Consider the following 23,496-nt stretch of genomic DNA (forward strand, 5'->3'; position numbering starts at 1 on the left):
ATGTTGTTGACAGTAATATTATTGTGTTTACAGTTATTTTACTGTTAACGACAGTAATATAATTACGTTGACTTGTCAACAAATCAAAAAAAATAATAATATCAAAAAATAAAAAATAATAATATTACGTTAATTTTCTGTCAACGGCAGAACAATTACATAAATGTATTGTCAACGGCAGTACAATTACGTTAATTAACTGTCATTGACAGTATAATTACGTTAATTTACTATCAGTGACAGCACAATTACGTCAACGTTTAGCGGCGGACGTAAAAAAAAGACAACCAAAACAAAAAACAAATAAAAAAATAAAAAAACTTAAAAAAAACGTTAAAAAAAGTCAACGCCGGAAACCGGCGAAAAAATCCGGAAGAAAAAAAAAAAAAAGTCAAGTCTGGACACCGGCGTTGACCGCCGGATACCAGCGAAAAATCCGGAAAAAAAAAATCGAAAAGTCAACGCCGGAATCGGGCGGCAAAATAGAAAAAAATTTGAAAAAAAAAAGTCAAAATTGAATTTTTGTGGTCAAAATTGGATTTTTGTGGACAAAATTGATTAAATTGGGGTTACAATTAAGAATTGGGTATAAATGGTTGGGGGTAATATTGGCATATACATGAATGTTTTCTTTATTTATAATAAATATTAAAGGGATGGGTTTATTGGTGAAAAATATATAGCCCATAAACCTAGATTAATAAAGATGTTTGGTTGAGAACTTATGTACAAAATCCCCTTAATAAGAAAGTTTTTTTTTTTTTAAGATAGAATAAAAAGTTTTATTAAAAAGTTGGCACATATCCGTTTGATAACGAAGGTGATTGAGTACGCATCTTGGATGTGGGATCGGTACTACAACTCGCCGGTTTACGAATACCTTCTCGAACTCTCCTACTTGATCAAACCCTATCTCGATAGAAAAGGCGATGCTTTCGAATCTTTTACCAACAATTGGAACCATCTCACTACCAAATTGGGTACCCAATTCCAACAATTACCTGCCGACGATGATTCATTCCCGCCATACCTTTCCAGAATTGGCGGCTCACGGTGCATATGTTTCAGCAGCTTTTGTCAAGGGAAACTCCTTGATTGAAAACCTAAGGATTGATTTTAGGGATTACTTAGTGTTTTAATTTTAGCTGATTGAATCCTATTTTTTTGTCGAATATATTGTATATGTTTATTTATTCAATCGTATTTAAATTTACACCTGGAACATTTCGCAGAATTTAGAACATTCTATTGATTTTGACACCATAAGAATGGACGTGTAAGAAGACTTATAATTGAGGGTTTGGTTGTAATATTCAAACATGGGGGATTTTTTTTCGTAATTTGACATTACCTCGGGGGTTAACAACTCATTCTCGTATAATTTTGTCACCCAACATCTAATTCAACTTATTCCAGTTAGATTAGAAAGTTAATTCAAACAACTACAGTTCTGTGCTTTGAATTTTGCCAAATCAGACTAACAAAGTGTCCATCACAGTTTTTAGCCAAAATTGTATTAGTAAAATTGAAACAACGTTTAATATTTCAAATAATAAGATGAAAGATCTAAAATGGTAGTTCTAAAGATGGATTTTATTTCGATATTTTCAATCGACAAGCGACTAAACTTAAACCGGAAAAAGAAAAACGTACTATAACAATATTACAAGTCCACAGATACAAGTCCACAGAAATGCAGGTAAATGACAATATGCTATATCAGGCATAAGCATTGTCTAAACGAATACCACTACCATCGGGTAATAGTCTCTTCATGTAATACTTGGATCTACGAGAGATATTAATCCTCTTTCTCCTCTCCTCTGGAATTGACTCAATCGAACACTCGGTGAACCCACGCCTTACAAACCTTCGCAAAATTGAAACACGTGAGACGAGGGTTTTAGTTTCCATAGCTTGTCTGAAAATCCTACAAAAAAAAAAGAAGAAAAAAAAACATACCAGTCGGCAGTACGAGTTGTCAGTAGGAAAAGCATTTGCAGTCCAAGGAAAGATGCCTTCTTCTCAATGTAATCTGCAAGAAAACGCGAACGGAGTTATCATCAATCCATATTAAATTTTTTTTTTTTTTTTAAGGATGTAATAGAAGATTATTACCAAGTAATTTATCACCCTGTCCTTGGCCACGGCATTCAGGAGAAACGGCAATAGCAGCCACCTCTCCGCACTTGTCTTTAAAGAAAGGGAAAAGAGCCGAACAAGCTATAATATGACCTTCTCTCTCTACAACTATGAAAGAATCCAATGCTTGAAGCAGCTGTGTAATGCATGAAAATTGATGCAGATAAAAATATACGAACAATAATATGTAATAATAATAAAAAAGAAATTAAAATATAAATTGGGTGTAATAAAAACCTCTTCCTCGGTCCTCTTTATCAAAATACCAGACTCCTCTAAAGGTAATAAAAGCCGTTTAATGCCATCGAGATCTGTGACCCTCGCCATCCTTATGCCTTCGTAAAGATCACTGCCACACAACACAATTGCACCATATATCAATACAATTATACATAGGAGAAAAAAATGGTTCCTAAGAGAAGATTAACCGGGATGCCGGTTTGAAAAGTTATTTAGTTAACCAAAACCAATAAGATCCAATTATTTAATTAATCATGGCTAATCTAACCAACCAAACGAGGCCTTGAAAGCAATACCTAGCCACCATAGTGCCTACTCCGTCTCTTTGAAACAATTCCTTGAGTAAAACTCCACCCATAGTGCCGTCCAATAGATGCACTCTTTGCACACCACCCTAAAAAATACAAGGAAAAAAAAATAATACTTAGTATTTGCAAAATTCACCGAAAACATAAAGGCCTCGTTTGGTTGGGGAGATTAGCAATTATTAACTAATACATCGGATTTTGTTTTATGTTTGGTATTCCCAATAACTTACCGGGTCGAAACCTTTAATCAGAAAAACTTTAATTAAAAAATGGTATTAAGAAACGGAAATAATCACCAAATTACGTAAAACTTACACTACAAACAAAAGCTGCAGCAGCTAGTTCCGACAGATAACCATTCAAACGGCCCAACCTTTCTTGACCACCAATAGCAAACCCTTGTTCGGTTGACCAAAGTCCGCTCCAATTATCAAATCCAACACCGTTCTGAAATTTTGGGGCGCGAGGAAAAGCCTTCCCATTCGGGTCGAATATCGCACAAGCGAGATCTTCTTGAGCAACAGCTTTCACATAATTAGCAGCTGTCTCGCTCTGCTTGGCTCGTTTTCGGATTAACATGTCAGCATCTTGAAGGGTCAAGAATCGAATGAGTCTTCCGTATTCATCTAGAATCGGCCCGTCTATTATGCATATGAGTTTCTCTGCACCGAGGGCTAGTGCGCATGCTGTGGCCACTTCGTAAGTGCTAAAATGTGACAATAGAAGAAAAAAAATCAAGAAATATTTAATGAATGAACAACGAAATAGATGCACAAATTCTTGAAAAAAAAATCTCCTAATAAATCCAGATAGGCCATTGATAAAATAATATCTCCGGGTCAGACCGGAATATTATTGCGTTTACCAAACATCCAAACAGAGTCGAATTATTTAATTAATCATGTAGATCCCAAATCAAATGAGGCTCTATAAGATACTCCCTCCATTTCAAACACATGCATATTAAGAAACCTAATAAATAGCCTTTTTTAATGGAAAATCCCGAAATTTCCCTTTCCAAACCTTGAAGAAAGATAAATTAGGCGTACACATTAATGAGCTTGAACGGTCAATGATAAAGGGCAAATTTGGTATTAAAAAAAATATTCTTGAAATGCTAAAGTGACACTTAATATGGGAAAACAATATATGGCTAGAGTAACACTTATTTTGAAAGGGAGGGAGTAAGTCGGAAATTTATCTGAGTTTCACGAACATATCATGCAAGCGGACACAAAAATACCTATGAAAAGCCAATTAGCATACTTGCAATTTAATACTTCGCCGGAACTAGAATAACCGAGGTTGCTTAAGAGCACTATGCTATCTTGATCCAGCCTCTCACGGATGCGAGAAACGTCTATTTTCTTCACTTCGCCTGTCGATGCGTAATCAATTCCTTCTACCACCCCTCTTCTCTGCAAAAAAAAAAAAAAACGAAAAAAATAAAATAAAATTAGATTCTAACAATAATATATATATTACATCGTATGACTTTGTTGTTCTCACCTTGGCTGCGAGAAAATTACCACTAGCAACACTGACACCATCGTACCACCGACTATTATCTCCATGGCGGCGAATGCCACTTAAGGAAGGGCCGGGCGATAGCTTCGCCTCGATCATGATCCGGATTCTTCCGGAAGCATTCATCGCTGCGCTTAGAGAATCAGCGTCTGTGATTCTGTAGCTCCCCACGTACTTGGGTTCGCATTCTGAGACACGAAACACGTGTATATTTTACACTAAAGCAAAAAAAAAAAAAACAGATAAAAATATATCGAATTGGAACACAAAAGGATATAAATTATTGTTCTCACTCCTTTCGGCCAAAAGCTGGTCGATTTGAACGTGGGTCCCGGGTACAAGAACAAATTTGATTCCCAACCCATGAAGCAGAGATATATCCTACACAAATGTTCAACATATATTAGATCAGCTGCCAAATTCAGTCTTTTTCGTTTCATGTTAGAGCAAATGGACACACATACACATAACACAGAGTGAAAATTCAGCTGGAATAATCATAACAAAAGCAAAGGGGGGAAGGGAAAAAGAACACGTGCCATAAGAATATGGTCCAAATTAGGGCTATCGATAATCTCTGCAGAAATCAATATAACGAAAGTGCTGCCCCTGTGGGCGAGAAAATACGGCCACGATTCGCGGAAGAAACGCACGAAGAGCTCGTCTTTGACGGCATTGCTCGCTTCGATTCCCGCGTTCTCAGTTTCCCCCAACACGTTGATTTTGTTTCCGGGGCGATTATTACCCTCGAAAGGCGAGATTTTTAGGGATTGAATCCCGACGAACTTTCCAATCGACCGATTTTTGTTGAAATTCGACCTCGAAAATGAGCAGCAAGGAATGAATTTTGATTGAATGTGGCGCTGGTGGTTTTGGATCGGAGTGCAAGGGCTCAGGGAAGCGGCGGCCGCCGCCGCCATCGAAATTGAGTCGTCGGCCGCAAATTAAAAATAAAATTACACCACGAATGAAACACTAGTTTATGCCGGAGGTCTAGTGGTGGTTAGTTAGTTAGTTAGAGGGTAGATGGCCGTGGTAGGGAGGGTGGGTGGTGGCGGAATGGCGCGGGGCAACTGATAGGTTTTTCTTTTCTTTTTTGCTAACGTGCGCCTTTTCTTTTTCTTGCATTTTTTTTTATAATAATTTTAGATTTGAAATGAGAGTTTGGGCAGGTGACAATAGTGGCATGAGACACCCCTGTAGGTCAGATAATAAATCCAACTTATAATTATCAAATTTTATGAAATCTATTATTTATTGATTTATATTGTGAAAATAGTTACCAAATAACAAAAGTAGGCCCAATTAAATAAGTCTTAGTTTACAAATAGTTTAATCATCATATTATTAGAAGTAAGAATTAATTTATCTTAATTATGGCATGTTTCTTTGAACTATCCGACTCACTAGTGGAACCAGAATTATAAATTCGAGGAGCCGAATGCATTAAAAAAATTTACAAGGGGGCCATTAATACGATTATACACGATATATATATATATATATATATATATATATATATATATATATATATATATATATAAAATAATAGGGAATTGAGAAATGTTGCAGGCCATGGCTCCCTGGCCCCTTGAAACTTACTTGTTTGTCGTAGGAATTTTGTGTGGACCAAGATACAGCGCCCTAATGCGTGTTTGAGACACATGTTGAGGTCCCTTTGTTAGATTAACGAATATTCATAAATCTTTCGCGAGCTAATTTGGAAGATAAATTGAAGTGAAGTGAATTCAATTATTATGAACCACATCATGCATTATTGATTCTCCTTGCTATTAAGATATCTACTTCATACGTAATGTAGGAAAAGATGTAGTCAGTAGATCTTATATATAAAAAGAGTTAACGCTACTTTATTCTAAAAAAACTCGAACAGCAAAACGTATATATAAAAATATAATAATACAATAGAAGGCCAAAAAAGTCAAAATCCCATTCTCTTTTCTTACTTTATTCTTCTTTATATCTCTCTCTCTCTCTCTCTCTCTCTCTCTCTCTCTCTCTCTCTCTCTCTCTCTCTCTCTCTCTCTCTCTCTTTTATAGTATAAAAACAACATATTTTTCTTTAAATATCACTTAACAAATTTTATTATAATAGTATAATATATTTTTGTTATAATTTTTATTGCTGTGCATATAAAACTCAGTCATTTCGTTTTAATTTTGAAATTCATAATCCATGCATCGCACGAGAAAAAATACAATCGTTTACCTAAATCAATAATTACATGGAAAAAGGAGTAAAGTCTATTCTTCTACAAAATTAAAGTCCTTTTTGTGACTATTCTTTATGAAAAAGAGTAGGACAAATAGACTTGATTGGAATTCTCAATTTTCCTAATAAAGTGAATTTAATTTAAAAATTATTAATAAGAGCACAAAAATCAAATGTAACCTTCAATTCTTCTTAAAATTAGTACTCCTTAAACAAGAATGTTTGTCCTTTATTATATTATAGTTTAAAAAGAAAATTATATTAATAGAAGCAAAATTAAATACCGTTTGCAAGTTTAATTTATAAAAAAAAAAATTATAATTAATTTCGAATAAAAAAAAACTGAAAAAACTTATGATACATACATACCTTAAGAATGGAGGATAATTGGGGAGTATCAACAATTTGACTTGACAGCACCACCACAAATGTACTACCCCTATGCATCACATGGTACGGCTGCGCCTCCCTCATCGCCTCCACCAAGCCACCACCACCGCCGCCGCCATTGATGTCAATTGTGCAACACTTCCTAATAACAGAGATATTATTTCTCTTCCTATTTTTTTCCGCCCAATCATACGGAAACCCACCAAAAGTATGAACCCCTCTGATATTTTTCCTATCTTTTAGCAGCTGAAGAAAAACTGGCGATTTTGACTTGATCACCATGCGCGCGCGTGAGTGATCAAGAATCCTTGATAATAATTAATTAATTAATGAAAAAAACAATTGCAGCGAAACGTCGGCGTTTTCGAGTTTTCCGAGGTAGAGCGAAAAGTATTACTCAGCAGTACGTACGTGTTGAATTGAGGTGTAAGAAATGGGACATGAATATAACCTTGTTTGCTGTCAAAGTTCGGATGCTTCGGGGAAGAGTATAAAAGTTTGGGGTAGTGATCGAGTGTGACGCGACCACACCATATACTTTAGAAAATCAAATTAAACTTCCAACCTTGAGACAAGTGTGGGGCCACTGCATGGGGACGCAGAATTAGTGACATCTGCATAATTATTTTATGTCACACCGGGTGATATAGAGAGCGAGTAAATCTTTATCATTCATATTGCGTAAAAACAAACATTTATATTGTTGTGTGTAGATCAATAGTAAAAATCAATCAGCGTAGTCTTCATCATGTGTAGCATACAAATAACTAATTATTTGACATAATATTTCCTGGGAATGAGATTTATTTCATTTAATCTGGAGAAAATTGTTTGCCCCTTGATAGACGTAGATGAGCTTTTGATAGGTTGCAGAGTAATTTTTAATATAATTTAAAAAAAAAAATCTACAATTTAACCAACTCTCTCGTTTTCGATCCAATCTGGCAAACTGTTGCGTTTTTTTTTTCCGGATCTTATCAACTAGAAATCGACAACAAACCAAATGAACGACGATTATTCTGATTTTTAAGTAAATTTTTCAACTTATTGAAAAACACAATTGATTATTTTGTATTGAAAAACACATAAATCCCTGTTCGTGATTCAAAATTCCATGTTAAACAACATGAAATAAAAAAATATGAAAATCAAGTTCCGTGTTGAACAACATGGAAATAGCGCATTTTAATTCGAGATATACATGATTCAAGAATGGTAAACATATAAAATTTACCTCAAATTTGTTATAGTATGAGTTAAAAATTAGCTCCGTAATACTTTTTTTTGGTTGAGACAGTTTCAGAACAAAGTAAGGATTTGAAATATGAAAAATTAATAAATACTCGAAATTACACTACGACTTACCAATTTTCACTCTGTGAATATCATTACAGAAAAAAAAAATTTGAAAAAGACGAATTTCACTAAAATTAAGGGGGAAAGAAATATTTTTTTTCCCACAAAAGTAAGGAATTTCAACGTCTCTCTCCCTATCACTACGTCACTTTTTCACATCTTGTCAATCTTTTGTTTCATGTCTGCGTCTTGTCGTTTAATTCTGGGTCCCACCCAGCCATGTATTAATCTAATCTATTAAAAATATATAATTAATAATATACATGCTCGTAATATTATTATCTTTTTTTTATATATATAAATAGAAATATAATTAATTAATTGGGCTGAGGTTCAGCCCAATTAGGATGATTTCATTTACTTTCGAGTTCCAGTTGGGCTTATTGGGCCGATTAAACCTTTTGAGTTTTGAGGATGTAATCCTCAATTTTGTTTTTTGTTATATATCTACAGATAAATGTCCATTAATTAATAGAGTCGGGACTTGTAAACATTATATTAATTTCACGAAAAATTAAATTATGGAACTAATAATTTAGTAGACTTTTAGTGAGTTCGAACCAGAAGAAACTATTATTTAAGCGAGATTATTAATTAATCGAGTATTTATTTATCGAAGTTCTACTGTACTTTTGCTCACTTTAGGCATTTTGGAGTTAAAACTCAAGATAATTACAATATATGGCAAATTACCACCACCTCTTGAGGTATGGTCAAATTACAAAAAACCCCTCTTGTTTGGGTAATAACAGCCACCCCTCCTTTTAAATATTTTATCATAAAATATATGTAATTCGGTCATTTACCGAAGCATATCGTATATTTAGTTCGGTAAACAGTATGAAATGTTGGCGTACCGAAATTACGGTTCGATTTTATCGAATTAACATCCTTAAATTTACCTTTGGAGGGCTCTTTTCGTAAGATAATACATAGTTGATGGAGTGACTATAATTACCCACACATGAAGGTGGCTTTTGTAATTTGACCATAACTCATGGGTGACCGTAATTTCCCTTACAACATAATCACAACTTGGAGATGCCTAAATCCTATTCTATATATACTCTGAAAAAAAAGCATATACCTGATTTTATTATACATCGGAGAAATTACACGAAGAAAATGGACTGCGTACTTATACAATTAAACGACGTACGAAGAAAGCTACATTATATATTCAAGTTTCGATCTCTGAAATACTCTGCAACGCTGGTCTCCACTGCCCCCCGCCGCCGCCTTGATGCCTCGCAATGCCGCCACTACTTCCACCGTCATCGCCGCCACTTCCAAGGTTGTGCTGCACCTCATCATGCTCCGCCTGATGAATGAGAAAAGCATAATGAATATAATATGAAAATACCGTTACAAAATTATTTCCTTTTCCATATGATAAGTTGTTGCACTTTCATTCTCGATAATAAAATTACACCGATAATTCCGGCATTCTACAAATATTATCGTTTTTGAAGGACACACACATTTGTCGCTCGATTTTTTTTTAAAAGTAAAATCGACTCAAAACTAAACCAACTCTCGCGAAAAAAATCAACTCAATTTTACCATTGGTCACTCTTAATTGACTACCTGTTGCGTAGTCTATTAAAGCAGTCCATGCATAATTAATTACATATTAGTATATTCTTAACAAGCGCTAATTACAAATTTAAGTACAAGATGCACTTCACCACCTATAAATTTCTCATTTTCGCAATTTTTCCCCTAAAAATTAAAAAAAATTGATAATCCCCTTTCAAAATATTATCCATTATGCAATAAAAATAACATTTGAAGGGGCAACATGCAACAAAAAATACTCAATTGCGATGAATAATCCATCGTAATTTTCCTATCAGGGTATGTGCAACAAGAATAATATTTTGAAGGGGACATTCACTTTTAAAAAAATTGAGGGGTAAAGTGAGAAAATTAGAAATTTACAGGGGGGTGATGTGCAATTTTCTCAAAATTTAAATCACAAAGCTTTTAATTTACTTTACCTTAGCAGAAGAGAATCGACGGCCAGCCTGATTTCTCTCCTTCAACAACTTTCCTAATTTCACGCATTTTTTTGCAGCAAACTCCTTCAGCACATCTGCATAATTAATTAATTAATTAATTATTAATAATCCAAACATTAATGGAGATAGTTACTGAATAAAAAATTATAAATTTATAATAATACCTTCAAAGCTGATGAGCCGATAAACCTGTCCCAATATCAGAGTGTCGTCTGGACGGAGAAGCTTGAGCTGCTGCTTCACCGCCGCCGCGCCGTTCTCCTTCCTCCTCCTCGCCGACGCCGGCGAGGCGATCACCAGCGCCACGTAGTGTCCGGGGTTGGAATTCATGACCTCGTTGGCGCTCACCGACCAGTAAATCCTCTCCACCTTGCCGCCGCCGGGGTGCTGGATCACCACCGTCGCCGCCTCCGCCGCCTGGCAGTTCCCCATTCAAATCTGTTTTACGTTGCCTCTCGGAAAAAAAACGCGCATTAAATTGGCGTGGAGTTCACGCTCTAATATTCGCCGATTGCCGAGAAATTTGATGACCGTTTAATTCTCCGACTGAAAAGCGAACGGAAAACGCAACTGAAGATTCTCGAAAGGGTAAAACGGGAAAATGATGAAGAAAATTGGTTTAATTTATGGGTGCGTAGAACATATACATGCGTCGGGTTTTATTTCAACGTGGGAGGATAAAACGCGCGTGTGAAGCACGCGTGGCAAAAAAGTTAGGTGTAAATAATAATGGTTATGGGGATATTGTTGATTTAATTTAAAGCCTAAATTACAATTAGCCCCAAATTACAAAAAAAAACCCCTTAATGTTTGTATAATTGCAACTCTTCTTGAACTATGGATCTTCTTACACATTCACCCTTATGATGTCAGATTCAACATAATTTTTTAGATTATGTGGAATGTTCTCTACTTTGTACTTTGTGGAAAAATGCAGTTTCTGATGCACCACAATCTGATATATACAAGCAAAAAACACACATCTTAAAAAATGCAGTTTCTGATACCCCACAATGTGATATATACAAGCAAAAAACACACATCCTATAATCATCTTGCTTCAAAATGTGGGGTTCGATCGAATCGGATAAAACGGGTACAAAAATGAGAATATTTCATATAATCTAGAAGATTCCACTAAATTTGACGCCGCAAGGATGAATGTGTAAGAAGATTTACAATTTTGGGGTGATTGTAATAACACAAACAAGAGGAGTATTTCATAATTTAACCATTCCTTGTGGGGTAATTGTAATTTATCATAATTTAAATTATAAACATTAAAAGAGGGAGGAAATTAAGGTGACGTGGAGTGTTAGATAGACCTGCCAAACCACCTGAAAGTAGCAGCTCTGGTTATGACTTTGCACTAATAGGTGAGAGAATCAGAGATAAATATTAATTAAATGCATAATTATATATTAAATTAGGAGATTAAATTAATATAAGGGTAATTTAGGTAATGTTTGGAAGCTTTTTTCGAGCTTATCTTCATTTCATTTTAAGAAAACATGTCTTAATATGAAAAAGAAATGAATGAAAGGATGTTTGTTTATATTTCGATAGCAAATAAAATTAACACACTAATAGTCAATATCAATTGATTAAGAAAAGTCTAATTATATTTGAAGGAAAAATAACTTTTCAGATTGTTATAGAGACTCTTTTGAAAGTTAAATAATAAGCATTTTAAATATTAGGGTAAATTACAAACACTCCCCTGAGGTATGGAAAAATTACAAAAACACCCCTCTTGTTTGGATAATTACAACCACCCCCTCAACTCATCAAATTTAGTGGAATCGTCGAGATTATATGGAATAATAAACTTTTGTACCCGTTTTATCCCATTCAAACTCTACATTATGAAGCAAGATGACCATAATATGTGATTTTTAGCTTGTATATATCAGTTTGTGGTGCATCGGAAACTGTATTTTTTACACAAAAAGAGTACAAACTAGAGCACATTTCACGGAATCTAGATGACTATGTTGAATTTGGCACCATAAAGGTGGAGGTCTAAGAAAAAATCATAGTTAAGGGGGTAGATGTAATTATCCAAACAAGATGAGGGTTTTTGTAATTTGACCATACCTCAGGGGGTGTTTGTAATTTACCCTAAATATTAAAACAAGTCAACTTGTAGCATGTTGGTATTAGTAATATTAATTTATACAACCAAACGAAAAGGTTTATCGGTGTTTTGAAAATGAAATTATGGGGATCTTCTGAGATAAAATTAAATAACTTACATATTCTTGTGGAAATGCTAATCAATAATACTTACTCCCTAGTTATTTCTTGGTCTTATAATTACACCTAATAGAGTTATGGGTAATCGAATCTCGAAGATTTCCTAGTGTATTCGATCTGAATTTTCAAATTTACACCTAGAGATAAATGTAATATACCCCACATGGGGTAATTGTAATATTTTTTCTTACCTTTGAATTTGAATTTACGCGTAATTTACCCATAATTTGTTTGTTTAACAAAATATGTAATTTAGATTTAAATTATCAAGTCTTATCCAATATCCATGGGTATATATATAACAAAATTCTATTAAAAAAATATTTTGAATTATTTAGGTCAACTTCCTGAAAGTTCTATTAAAAAAAATCCCGAAATTAATTGCATGATCTAACTCGAATTGTCAATCCTTATTAAAATCTATGGCTGACGTGGATGTTCATATATATAACTCACAAGATTCCCTCTCCAAATTGACACGATTTTGTAATTTTTGGAGTTTAATTCTCATTATTATTTAGGTACACTTTAAATATGTTCTTACATATATATGTTTTTCTTATTTAGATAGATTGAACAATTTGGATTCTTTTTCTAAGGATTTTTAAATGTTGAATAACAAACTCATTAGATTACCTTGTTTGATGAATTTATTTTAGAACGAATTTAAGACCGATTTTTTTTTATTAGTTTATTTCTGTAGTTTTTGTTTTAAATAATTGTGATGGATTAAAATTGCAATTATTTTATCTTCACTTGTTAGATATAGTCTAAACAATAATAACAACAACAATAATAATAATATTCAGTTATTAAAATTTATTATATATTCTTTTTGATAAATAATTAAAATTTCTTATAAATCAACTGAAATTTATTGTGAAAAACAAATGGGCTTAGGCCTGCCAAACTTTAGCCCAAAACTTTACAACTTCAACTTATGCATAGCATTGAATCTAGGCTTAATAATAATTGAATTATTTAAAATAAAAATACACGTTAAAATAAATAGGCATTGCTCTCATTGAGAGTTGAACTCAAGACCTCCCGCTTACTAAACGGGTGCTCTAACCAACTGAGCTATGAGAGCTGTTTGATCGATTTTTTTTATTAATTTATCTGTACAATACGCAATAGAGAAAAAAATAATATAAAAATAATTACAAAGATGCTAGTATAAAATAAAAATAATTACAAATACGACATTAGAGTTGTTTAGGTTGCCCTAACGGTAACATCTTCTATATATAAGATATCTTCACAATTAAAATATTTTTAGTGAATTTCAAAATTACATTGAAGTGTAATCTAGTTGTTGAGTTAGTTAAGGATGATTAGAAAGAGCCTCGGGTTTTGTAGAACCTACACCTGGTGAAATACACGATGTAGTTTTAGTGTTATTACACCACTGATTTACACGTAATAAGTTAAAAACACACACTTATGTGTATGTGTGTTTAGTGGGTATAATTTATTTTATGTAGATCAATGGTTAAAACTTTAAAACCACATGGTGTATTTCACCAGATGTAAGATCTCATAAGCCAAAACATCGAAGCAAGTTTATCTATAATTACATTATATTCATTTTACTGTTATTTTAAATATTACACAACAATTATTTTGTTTTCATAATTGATTAATTTAATTTAATATGCTTTAAACAATAAAAAACAAGCATATTTTAATTTTATTTTTCAATTACAAAGTAATTAAATGAACCAGCTTAAATTGCAACTAATTAATCAAATCATATTATGCAACAAAAGGAATAAATTGCTCTGATCTGCAATCTCTCACCACGCACAAAAAGCATGCAAAAAAAATACCAATATAATGGCTCAAAACCCAAGAACAATAACCCGAATCTCCGGCGGGTCAGCCCATACCCTCAATCAATACCACTCTCTACCAACTCCAACCACCGCCATTCACCGGTGGCGGAAACATTTATATATATTTAATTTATTGGTTTCATTTACTGAATTTAATCAAAAAGGTCTCAGCTATTTTGGAAGTGTGCTCTCTTTTTCTTCCTCGGGGTTCCCGCGGAATCTTCAGCTAAATTTAGCGGGTGAGCGCGCATTGATTTCTTGACTCCGGTTTGCCACGTGGCAACACAGCTTCGCTAGCCGACGTATTGCTTCGTTTACAACGTGTGTGCGTGGGGTGTTTGATTTCTTGCTTTATATTGGTTTCTTTTACGGAGTTCTTTTTTTCTAATTCAAATCATTAAATTAATTATGGCGAAAAACAACGGCCGGAGCAAAGCGGCATCTTTTTTCTCCGACGGGTTTTTTTTCGTCGGCGGAGGGCTGGTTGCTTTCTTGTTGGTATGGGCATTATGGTCTTTCTTCGCTCTCAGCCCTAGCCCCACCCCCACCCCAACTCCTAGTTTCTCCACCTCTTCATTTTCCGCCGCCGTGCCGGAGATCTGCGACGGCGGCGGCGGCGTCTCCGGTCCTAACCTCCGTTACGACCCGCCGGAGAAGAATTTCTACGACGACCCAAAACTCAGCTACACCATCGACACGCCGCCGGTTAAAAAATGGGACGAGAAGAGAAGGGAGTGGCTGAAGCAGCACCCCTCCTTCGCCGCCGGAGCAGACCGCCGGATTCTCCTCGTCACCGGATCTCAGCCGACGCCATGCAAGAACCCCATCGGAGACTACCTCCTCCTGAAGCTGTTCAAGAACAAGGTCGACTACTGCCGCCGCCACGGCATCGACATCTTCTACAACAACGTCCTCCTCCACCCCAAAATGTTCTCCTTCTGGGCCAAAACTCCGACGGTGAAGGCGGCGATGCTTGCCCACCCGGAGGCGGAGTGGATCTGGTGGGTCGACTCCGACGCCGCCTTCACCGACATGGATTTCGAGCTCCCCCTCGACAAATACAACCACCACAACATGATCATCCACGGCTGGCCCCACCTAATCTACGAGAAGCAAAGCTGGACAAGCATAAACGCCGGCGTTTTCCTGATCCGAAATTCGCAGTGGGCCATGGACTTCATGGACACGTGGGCCCGAATGGGCCCGCAGTCACCCGAGTACGATAAATGGGGCGAGATCCAAAAGTCAACTTTCAAGGACAAAATATTCCCGGAATCCGACGACCAGTCGGGATTAGTTTATCTGCTGTTGAAGGATAAGGATAAATGGGGTGATAAGATTTATCTGGAGAGCGGTTACTACTTCGAGGGGTACTGGATGGAAATTGTCGGGAATTTCGAGAACATAACCGAGCGGTACAAACAGGTGGAGGCGGCGGAGGGGAGGCTGAGGCGGAGGCACGCGGAGAAGGTGAGCGAGGGGTATGTTCCGGTGTGGGAGGAGCACCTTAAGGAGGCTGGGTACGGGAGGGGGAGCTGGAGGAGGCCGTTCATCACGCATTTCACGGGGTGCCAGCCGTGCAGTGGGGACCACAACCAGATGTACTCCGGCCAGACATGCTTCGACGCCATGCAGAAGGCTTTGATCTTCGCGGATAATCAGGTGCTTAGGAGTTATGGGTACGTGCACCCGGATCTACTGGATCCCTCCACTGTGCTTCCTCTGCCCTTTGATTATCCTGCTTCGTAATTGGGAAAAAAAAAAGTGTGTAATTATATATAATGGATGCTGAGTATTAAAAATATGTAAGTATATATGTAATGTGTTTTTTTTTTTTTTTTTTTGGCATGTATGTGTAATTTGTTATTGAAGTTTCTAATTTGCTGTTAAGAATTTGATTAGTTGCTGATAATATTATGCATGCATGGGGCTTCCTTAGGAATGAACAAAAGGAGTAATTCGATTTCATGCACACCAATGAAAAGCGTTTGATTTTCGGTTTACAATTATTATTAGGGTTTAATAGAATACTAATTGGATTTTAAATTTATTTTTTTTCATGTCCTATTGTGTGTTGGTATGTTAACTAGGGGTATAAATCGGAAGGATTGTATTACAATAAGCATTTTCGGAAAAATCTTGATTTTTTACGTAAGCGAAAAATTAGTTTCAATTCCGTTCCAGAAAAATCAGAAAATTTTGGATCAGAAACGATGGAATTCATAAATTTCTATTTTTGTTCACCTAAAATATAAAATACACAATAATGTTGATATTTTTAAGTGTAATATTCGGAAAACATTGGAATTTTCGGGACTTAATCGTAATCTCATTCATATATATATATATATATATATATATATATATATATATATATATATATATATATATATATATATATATATATATATATATATATATATATATATATATATATATATATATATATATATATATATATATATTCTAATTTCAATCCAAATAATTTCGGAAAAATAAGAACCCTGAATTTCGAAATTCGAATTGAAAAATATTGTTCCAAAATCAGAAAATTTCGGATCGGAATCGACGGAAATCAGAAATTCCATTCCAATTTCTAGGGGTGTACACGGGTCGGTACGGCTCGGTTTTTGCAATAAACCAAAAAAGAGCCGATAATATCGGGTTTTCATATTTTCAGAACCGAACATATCGGTTTTTTTTAGTTCGGGGTTGATCGGATTTTCGGTTTTCGGTTTTCGGTTAACGGTTTCGGTATCAATTCTATTTATTTTTTATTTCAGTTTCATCTATCGGTTCGGCATAAAACCGATATTTGATTAACAATAAATTTGGACTTTCATTACATTAGTTTGAGAAAATTAACAAATAACAATTCAAAATTAACTAATAAACCACATGTCACAACCCCAAATTAATTAATAAAAAACATGTCACATTGAGGCGTTCGAAGGATAGAGGCGCACAAGGGGTACATGGTAAATATTTATTCTATATATCAAAACGACATCGTTTTGTAAAAATCGGTTCGGTTCGGGTAATCGGTTCGGTAAATTTTTTATTCTACATACACAAATCGATATTTTCGGGTTTTCAAAAAAAATTACCATGTATCCGGTTTTAAGTCGGGACGGTGTATATCAGCTCGATTTTTTCGGTTTTCGGTTTCTCGGTTTTTTTGCTCACCCCTACCAATTTCCACCGCTACTGTTAACTGTATATACAAATATTTTTGCAAACTATATATCAATGTATTAAATATTTAAATGAATACGAAATGCAATGCAGTACTAAATAAACAAACTGAAAAAGAATACATAGGGGATCCAATACTAATATTTGTGAAAAATACACCCATAAATTCAAAAGTCATATTGGGCTAGTAGTACTAGTTTCAATGCAGCTTGACGAATTCGCCTTTCGATCACCACCCGATTTCTTCGATTTCCTTCTCTGTTTAAGCTTGTTCTGTTTCGAGCAAGAAGCAGGTTCACCTACAACAAGGATTTGATATCCGAATACATAGTACAAACAAACTCACACACTAAAACTAAACTAGCTAATAGAGAAAAAACTTAATAATCTGATCACCTGAAAAATTGGTTGCGGCATTTTGTCGAACACCTTCGGGGACATCATCACTAGTACCAGGTAACAGAGGCCCAATGATCTTCCTCCGCCGGGAAGCGGCTTCCTTCAGCTTCTTCTTTCGGAGCCTCTTCCTCTGAGCCCTCGTCGGCTTTTCATCGCCGCCATTTTCGCCGTCACTGCTTGACGGCAATATGCACTCTTCCTCATTTTTCTCTTCCTCTGTATTTACAAAAAGAAGCACTTATTAAGAACCCGGAATCATTATATATATACATATATGTATGTATAACAATTACCTGGAGGAAGGTCATTCAACAGATGAATCAACTTCTTTTCTTGGTCCTCGTCGGACTGAATCTGGGGAGATGGTGGGGAAGGATAAAGCATTTTAAGAAGGGCTTCATGAAATTTCTGTTGCTTTTCTTCTTTCTTCATTCTCCACACTATTGCACTAACATGCATTACAGTTTTTATACAGACATACATGTATATGTATGAGTTTTGTGCAAAAAGTACCCCTGTGTTATCTTGAAATAGCAAAAACCCCCCTGTGATAAATAAACTAGCAAAAACCACCCTTGTGAAATTTTATAAATAGCACACATGACCCATTACATATTTATGCTTTGACCCGACCTACAAAGACTAAAATGCCCTAGAGTAAAAAGCAGAGACATTTATTTGAGTTTTAACGTGTTTAATTCTATCTGTTTCACAAAGAAAAAAAAAAAGAAAAAGAAGTGTATGTATTCCTATCCATCCGAAAGAAAACCCTAAATAATCTCACCAAAACCCCCAAAATCCCTAACAAAATATTTATTCTCGCTCGATTAAAAAAGAAGGTGAAATCGTTAATGTGATTTCTCACAAAAACGAAGCCATTAACATCTTTTCTTTTCTTTAGGTGAGTTGCACTTTATTTTTGCCTTTTTGAAAGCCATTAACAGCTATATGTGTGTGTATATATATATATATATATATATATATATATATATACACAGCGAATGAGTATGGGAATTTTGGGCTGTGGTCCTGCTTTTGGGCATTTATGAGAAGAAAAATTGTAACTTTTTTTGACTTCTTAGGATTTTAAGTGGGTTTTCGACTTCGTGTAATTTTAGGTGGGGTTGATTTTTCCGTATTTCTAACATTTTGTGGGGTAGCAAATTATAGTTTTTTTTTTGTCTGTAGCTTTTTTCTGTATCGAATTGGCAAGAAACTAATGAGAATGAACGAAGAAGACGATGATAAAAATAAGAGGGTTTTTTCAGATTTACAATTTAATAAATCTGTGAGGGCAATTCTGTCATTTTATGTCTTAAAAACAACTAACAGCCGCAGGTCCGGCGAGTGTGCAACACGAAAATACCCTAGGGGGGTTTATGCCTTTGACAAAATTTCACAGGGGGGTTTTTGCTAATTTATTTATCACAGGGGGGTTTTTGCTATTTCAAGATAACACAGGGGTACTTTTTGCACAAAACTCGTATATGTATAGTAAAATGTGTAAATTACCAAAAACCCCCTAAACTATGATCTAATTACCGAAAAACCCATGTGAATAACGGTTCCCCAAATTTTGTAACAAAAATATGTGTAACGTCTATGATGCCACTTAATTTTTTTTTTGAGTAATTCAAGTCATTACAAGGGGAAGTAGGGGAGGGGGGACTCGAACCCTAGACCTATTACCTTATTGGTAAGGCTAGGTACCAACTCTCCTAATGAGGGTTGGTCTATGATGCCACTTAATTTAATAAATGAATAAAAACACTGAAATGCTAAATTCCACACTAATTTTGCCAAATCATGTATATAACTAATTAAAAATATTTGTGTCTGTAAAATCTTCTCTTCTCCTTCCCCATCAATTTTTTCTTTTTTTTTTCCTATTTTTTTTTTCACAAAATCACACACTAAAAATGTTCCTAGTATTCCAGGTTCGAATTTGACAAAAATCTTCACATGTTCAAACTAAAATAAAGTTGGAATTTGAGGAATTTTTTTGAATTGATATGAATTTGAATAATTGAAAATGCTTAATGAGATTGAATAATTATTAAATAAAACGGAACTCATTTTTTATGATTATTCACGTGAAAAATTAATGAATTTTGAGTGACTTGGATAAAATGATTTTAGAGAAAAGTTATAGAGAATATGAGTAGAGAGAGAATATTTTTTAATTTATGTGTGAAACTTAGTAAATTTTAGTGTGGGATTTAGCACGCACCATAAATTTTTTGAAGGTGTGGTCGTTTCACAAAAAAAAAATTAAAAAAAAAATAAAATTTACCCATCATGTATCCATAATTAGTCTCAATTTTTCTTATACAGTTAAACCTCTATAAATTAATACATTAGGGATTAGGGAGATTCTATTAATTTAACTATTATTAAATTATCGAGTTAGTAATTGAACATGTTGTAGCAACAAATTCTTACCTGCAATTTAGACAAACAAGAAAAACTTGAACAAAGATAATTTTATTGAATTAAAAATAAATATTGCGGGTTACAAACTCTAATTTAATCATCTGATTCTTCTCTCAAGAACAATATATGTGGACTTTGAATTTCGGAGTCGGGTCGTTGACTTGATCTTCTCCGGATTTGATTTTTAACTTGAATAACGTCTTCCGAGGGTCTTGCGACTTGAATCTCGGATCGACCGCAGAACTTTGACGGGTTTTGACTTGAAGATCTTGGAGTTCTTGATGGATTTGGTCCTTCAATCTTCCTTTAACTTGAATAACGTCTTCCGAGGGTCTTGCGACTTGAATCTCGGATCGAACGCAGAACTTTGACGGGTTTTGACTTGAAGAATTTGGAGTTCTTGATGGATTTGGCCCTTCAATCTTCCTTCGATCTTGATTTGTTGAAGAACGTCCTTGATTTGATGAAGAACGCCTTGAATTTGATGAATATGACTTGAATGTTATAGAGATAATTTTTTCCTACGATTTTTATTATTCTTGAGTTGTCTTTTGAATTGTGTAGGGAGGGTCCCTATTTATAGTGGTAGAATAAGAGTCCTACATGAAGTCTTCTTGATGACGTGACACGATTTGATTGGCTCTCTTTAAATTGATATTTATCTCTTATAACTTGGAAGAGAAGAAACAATCCTATTGGCCAATAATTAATTGATAATTATCTCCATGACTTATTTTGCAAGATAAATTATAATCTTGTGATTCAATTTAATATAATATAAATTATATTAAATTTACGTGTCTACAAATGCCCCCTCGAGACTTGTTCACGGACAATGCGATCGAGACCCACGCTTCACGGGATGATTATGGACTGAGCTTTTCAAGCTTTTGGGGTCCGAACTTTGCTACTTACGGCACTTCGTGGGAGCCAATCAAAAGGATTGGGCGAAGCTCCTCGACGTGGCTCAATTTTCTTACAACTTGCAGCGGAGTGAAGCCACGGGGAGGATTCCATTCGAGCTTGCAATGGGACAACAACGGCTTATGCCACACACCTTGGCTACGACAACCGATGGGAGGAGTCCCGGAGCATTGAAGATGGCTAAGTCGTGGGAGGAACAAGCCGACTTAACTCGAGCGTGCCTTGAGAAGGCTAGGCGACGTATGAAGAAGTGGGCAGACGATAAAAGACAACCACGGGGATTTGACGTCGGGGCCCAAGTGATGGTGAAACTATTGCCCCAAGAGTTCAAGGCGTTGCGGAGCATGCACAAGGGTCTTGTGCGGAGGTACGAAGGACCATTCCTGGTGATCACCAAAGTCGGTAAAGTATCTTATCGCCTAGAACTTCCAAGTTCTTTGAAAATCCACCCTGTCTTCCATGTGAGTATGTTGAAGCCTTATCACGAAGACAAGGAAGACCCTAGCCGAGGAGAATCACACCGAGCACCACCCATCATGACTAAGTCATATGATAAGGAGATCGAGGAAGTGCTCGGCCGACAACTAAAGAGACGTAGGGGTGTTCCACCGAGTATTCAATACCTCATCAAATGGAAGGGACTACCCGAGTCCGAGGCAACGTGGGAGACTAAGGAAGACTTGTGGCAATTTCAAGATTGTCTTCACTTGTTCGAGGCAACGAGGACGTCGCCGGATTAAGCGGGGTAGGATGTCACGGCCCGCCAGTTGGCCCAACCCTTTGCTAGTCTCCCTTGGGTTGGGAGGTTAAGAAGCCCAAGATTAAGCCCAAATAGGGTTAGACCCAAAATGACCCAAATGTATAGAGATATGTAGAGATTCTTGGAGGATTCTAGAAAGCTTTCTAGAACCCTCCCTTGTAGATATTTTGTAGGAATGTTTTGGAGTGTTCTAGTGAACAACTCCTAGCCGTTAGATCAAATAGATCTCCACTGTCCATTAAGGAGGCAGCCTAGTATAAATAGGGGTAGGGTCCTCATTTGTAATCATCCAACAAATCCAACATCCAAGTACTTAAGCAATAAAAGTACTTTCCTACAAACTTTCTTATTTTCTTAAGTTCATCCTTCGTTTTCCATCACTTAGCATTCGCAACACATTCGGGAGAGGCTGACTTAGCTATTACAAGGGGCGAGAAGGAGCTAAGGCCGCACAGTTCGTTGTTAAGGGACAAGTCCGTGACATCGGTCTCCCCTTCCAGTAACACCTCCAAATAGTGAGACTAAAACCCATTTTTCTTCATTGTCTTCATCCCTGTCAACTTGAGCATCTTCAAGGCGATCCAGTTTGAGAGAGATTTTCTTTTACTCTTTTGTTTAAAGAATTTGACGGTGAAGAGTTATATGAATTTGACCGTGAAAATTTTAATTTATATATGAAAAAATGAAATTTATTTGATTAATTTATTATATTTAGGGTAAATTACACCAACACTTCTGAGATATGCTAAAATAATTTTAAGGTCCATGTAGTATCGATAATTACATTCACCCCTAAAACATAGTTAGAAACTCTAATAAAATAATGAATTGGACACGTTATTCTATTAGGTTTCTGTAGTGTTACTCTAATAGACAATATTAAGTTTTGCTTGATTTTTTTTTTAATTATTATTTTCTAGGAGGAATAGTCATATGTCTCCTTAAAAAAAATCAAGTTTATGTCTAATATAATTTTTTTTTTATCAAGCTTACATTGGTTAGTTTGAAATCGGAATTGATGTATACATACGGTACATAAATGTCAATCATCGTCTCTATGATAACTTAATGTTTCTGTAGTGTTGCAAAAATATTTCATTCACAATTTGCAAAACTTTGAATTTTGAAATTGAGAAAAACAATTATTCTTTTTTTTTTAGAATGAAATATTTTATTTTTCTATAGAATAATATTAATTTACTATAGAATAATATTCAAAATATTTCTAGGTCAATAGAGATTTTTGTGAAATATTATTCTATAGTAATTGGCCTAGAAAAATACAGTAGAACCTCGATAAATTAATACTCGATACATTAATAATGCATAAAAAAAATCTTAAATTACATGGTACAAGTACATATTTATAGATTTATGAAGGCTTAATACAATTTAGTTTAATTGTCGCTTGTTTCTTATTGAAGTTCACATTACCATCAATCTTATCCCTTACTTTTCTTAACACGGTTAGAACTTT

The 23,496-nt window shown here is 35.2% G+C and overlaps 5 protein-coding genes and 1 non-coding gene across 7 annotated transcripts; 2 read left to right on the forward strand and 4 right to left on the reverse strand.

The window, feature by feature from the left end:
- Positions 1–1,572: 1,572 nt before the first annotated feature.
- Positions 1,573–7,367, reverse strand: NAGS1 (N-acetyl-l-glutamate synthase 1). 2 transcript variants are annotated; one of them, XM_012977176.2, is made up of 10 exons: positions 6,820–7,367; positions 4,511–4,598; positions 4,200–4,405; positions 3,957–4,108; positions 3,006–3,396; positions 2,679–2,776; positions 2,380–2,491; positions 2,119–2,278; positions 1,963–2,035; positions 1,573–1,870 (listed from the first exon to the last, which is right to left on the reverse strand). In XM_012977176.2, exons 1-10 carry the CDS (start codon positions 7,120–7,122, stop codon positions 1,720–1,722), a joined length of 1,734 nt encoding a protein of 577 aa, XP_012832630.2. In that variant the 5' UTR covers positions 7,123–7,367; the 3' UTR covers positions 1,573–1,719. The 2 variants fall into 2 exon arrangements, with proteins under 2 accessions (XP_012832630.2, XP_012832631.2); XM_012977177.2 differs by lacking the exon at positions 6,820–7,367 and adding an exon at positions 4,757–5,410.
- Positions 7,368–9,265: 1,898 nt separating this feature from the next.
- On the reverse strand, positions 9,266–10,951 carry LOC105953457 (uncharacterized). Its single transcript, XM_012977116.2, has 3 exons — positions 10,382–10,951; positions 10,197–10,291; positions 9,266–9,517 (listed from the first exon to the last, which is right to left on the reverse strand). Exons 1-3 carry the CDS (start codon positions 10,647–10,649, stop codon positions 9,377–9,379), a joined length of 504 nt encoding a protein of 167 aa, XP_012832570.2. The 5' UTR covers positions 10,650–10,951; the 3' UTR covers positions 9,266–9,376.
- Positions 10,952–13,489: 2,538 nt separating this feature from the next.
- Positions 13,490–13,563, reverse strand: TRNAT-AGU (transfer RNA threonine (anticodon AGU)). The gene has a single exon. It is a non-coding gene; the product is annotated as a tRNA-Thr (tRNA).
- An 898-nt stretch (positions 13,564–14,461) lies between these two features.
- On the forward strand, positions 14,462–16,220 carry LOC105953456 (glycosyltransferase 6). Its single transcript, XM_012977115.2, has one exon. The coding sequence runs from the start codon at positions 14,717–14,719 to the stop codon at positions 16,055–16,057; it is 1,341 nt and encodes a 446-aa protein (XP_012832569.2). The 5' UTR covers positions 14,462–14,716; the 3' UTR covers positions 16,058–16,220.
- Positions 16,221–17,537: 1,317 nt separating this feature from the next.
- On the reverse strand, positions 17,538–18,492 carry LOC105953455 (uncharacterized). Its single transcript, XM_012977114.2, has 3 exons — positions 18,196–18,492; positions 17,900–18,118; positions 17,538–17,802 (listed from the first exon to the last, which is right to left on the reverse strand). Exons 1-3 carry the CDS (start codon positions 18,383–18,385, stop codon positions 17,678–17,680), a joined length of 534 nt encoding a protein of 177 aa, XP_012832568.2. The 5' UTR covers positions 18,386–18,492; the 3' UTR covers positions 17,538–17,677.
- A 2,871-nt stretch (positions 18,493–21,363) lies between these two features.
- Positions 21,364–21,999, forward strand: LOC148766186 (uncharacterized). The gene has a single exon (XM_088826763.1). The coding sequence runs from the start codon at positions 21,364–21,366 to the stop codon at positions 21,997–21,999; it is 636 nt and encodes a 211-aa protein (XP_088682889.1).
- Positions 22,000–23,496: the final 1,497 nt, after the last annotated feature.

This window comes from Erythranthe guttata, chromosome 12, assembly GCF_056151865.1.
Source record: "Erythranthe guttata isolate IM_541 chromosome 12, IM_541, whole genome shotgun sequence".
NCBI classification, from domain to species: domain Eukaryota; kingdom Viridiplantae; phylum Streptophyta; class Magnoliopsida; order Lamiales; family Phrymaceae; genus Erythranthe; species Erythranthe guttata.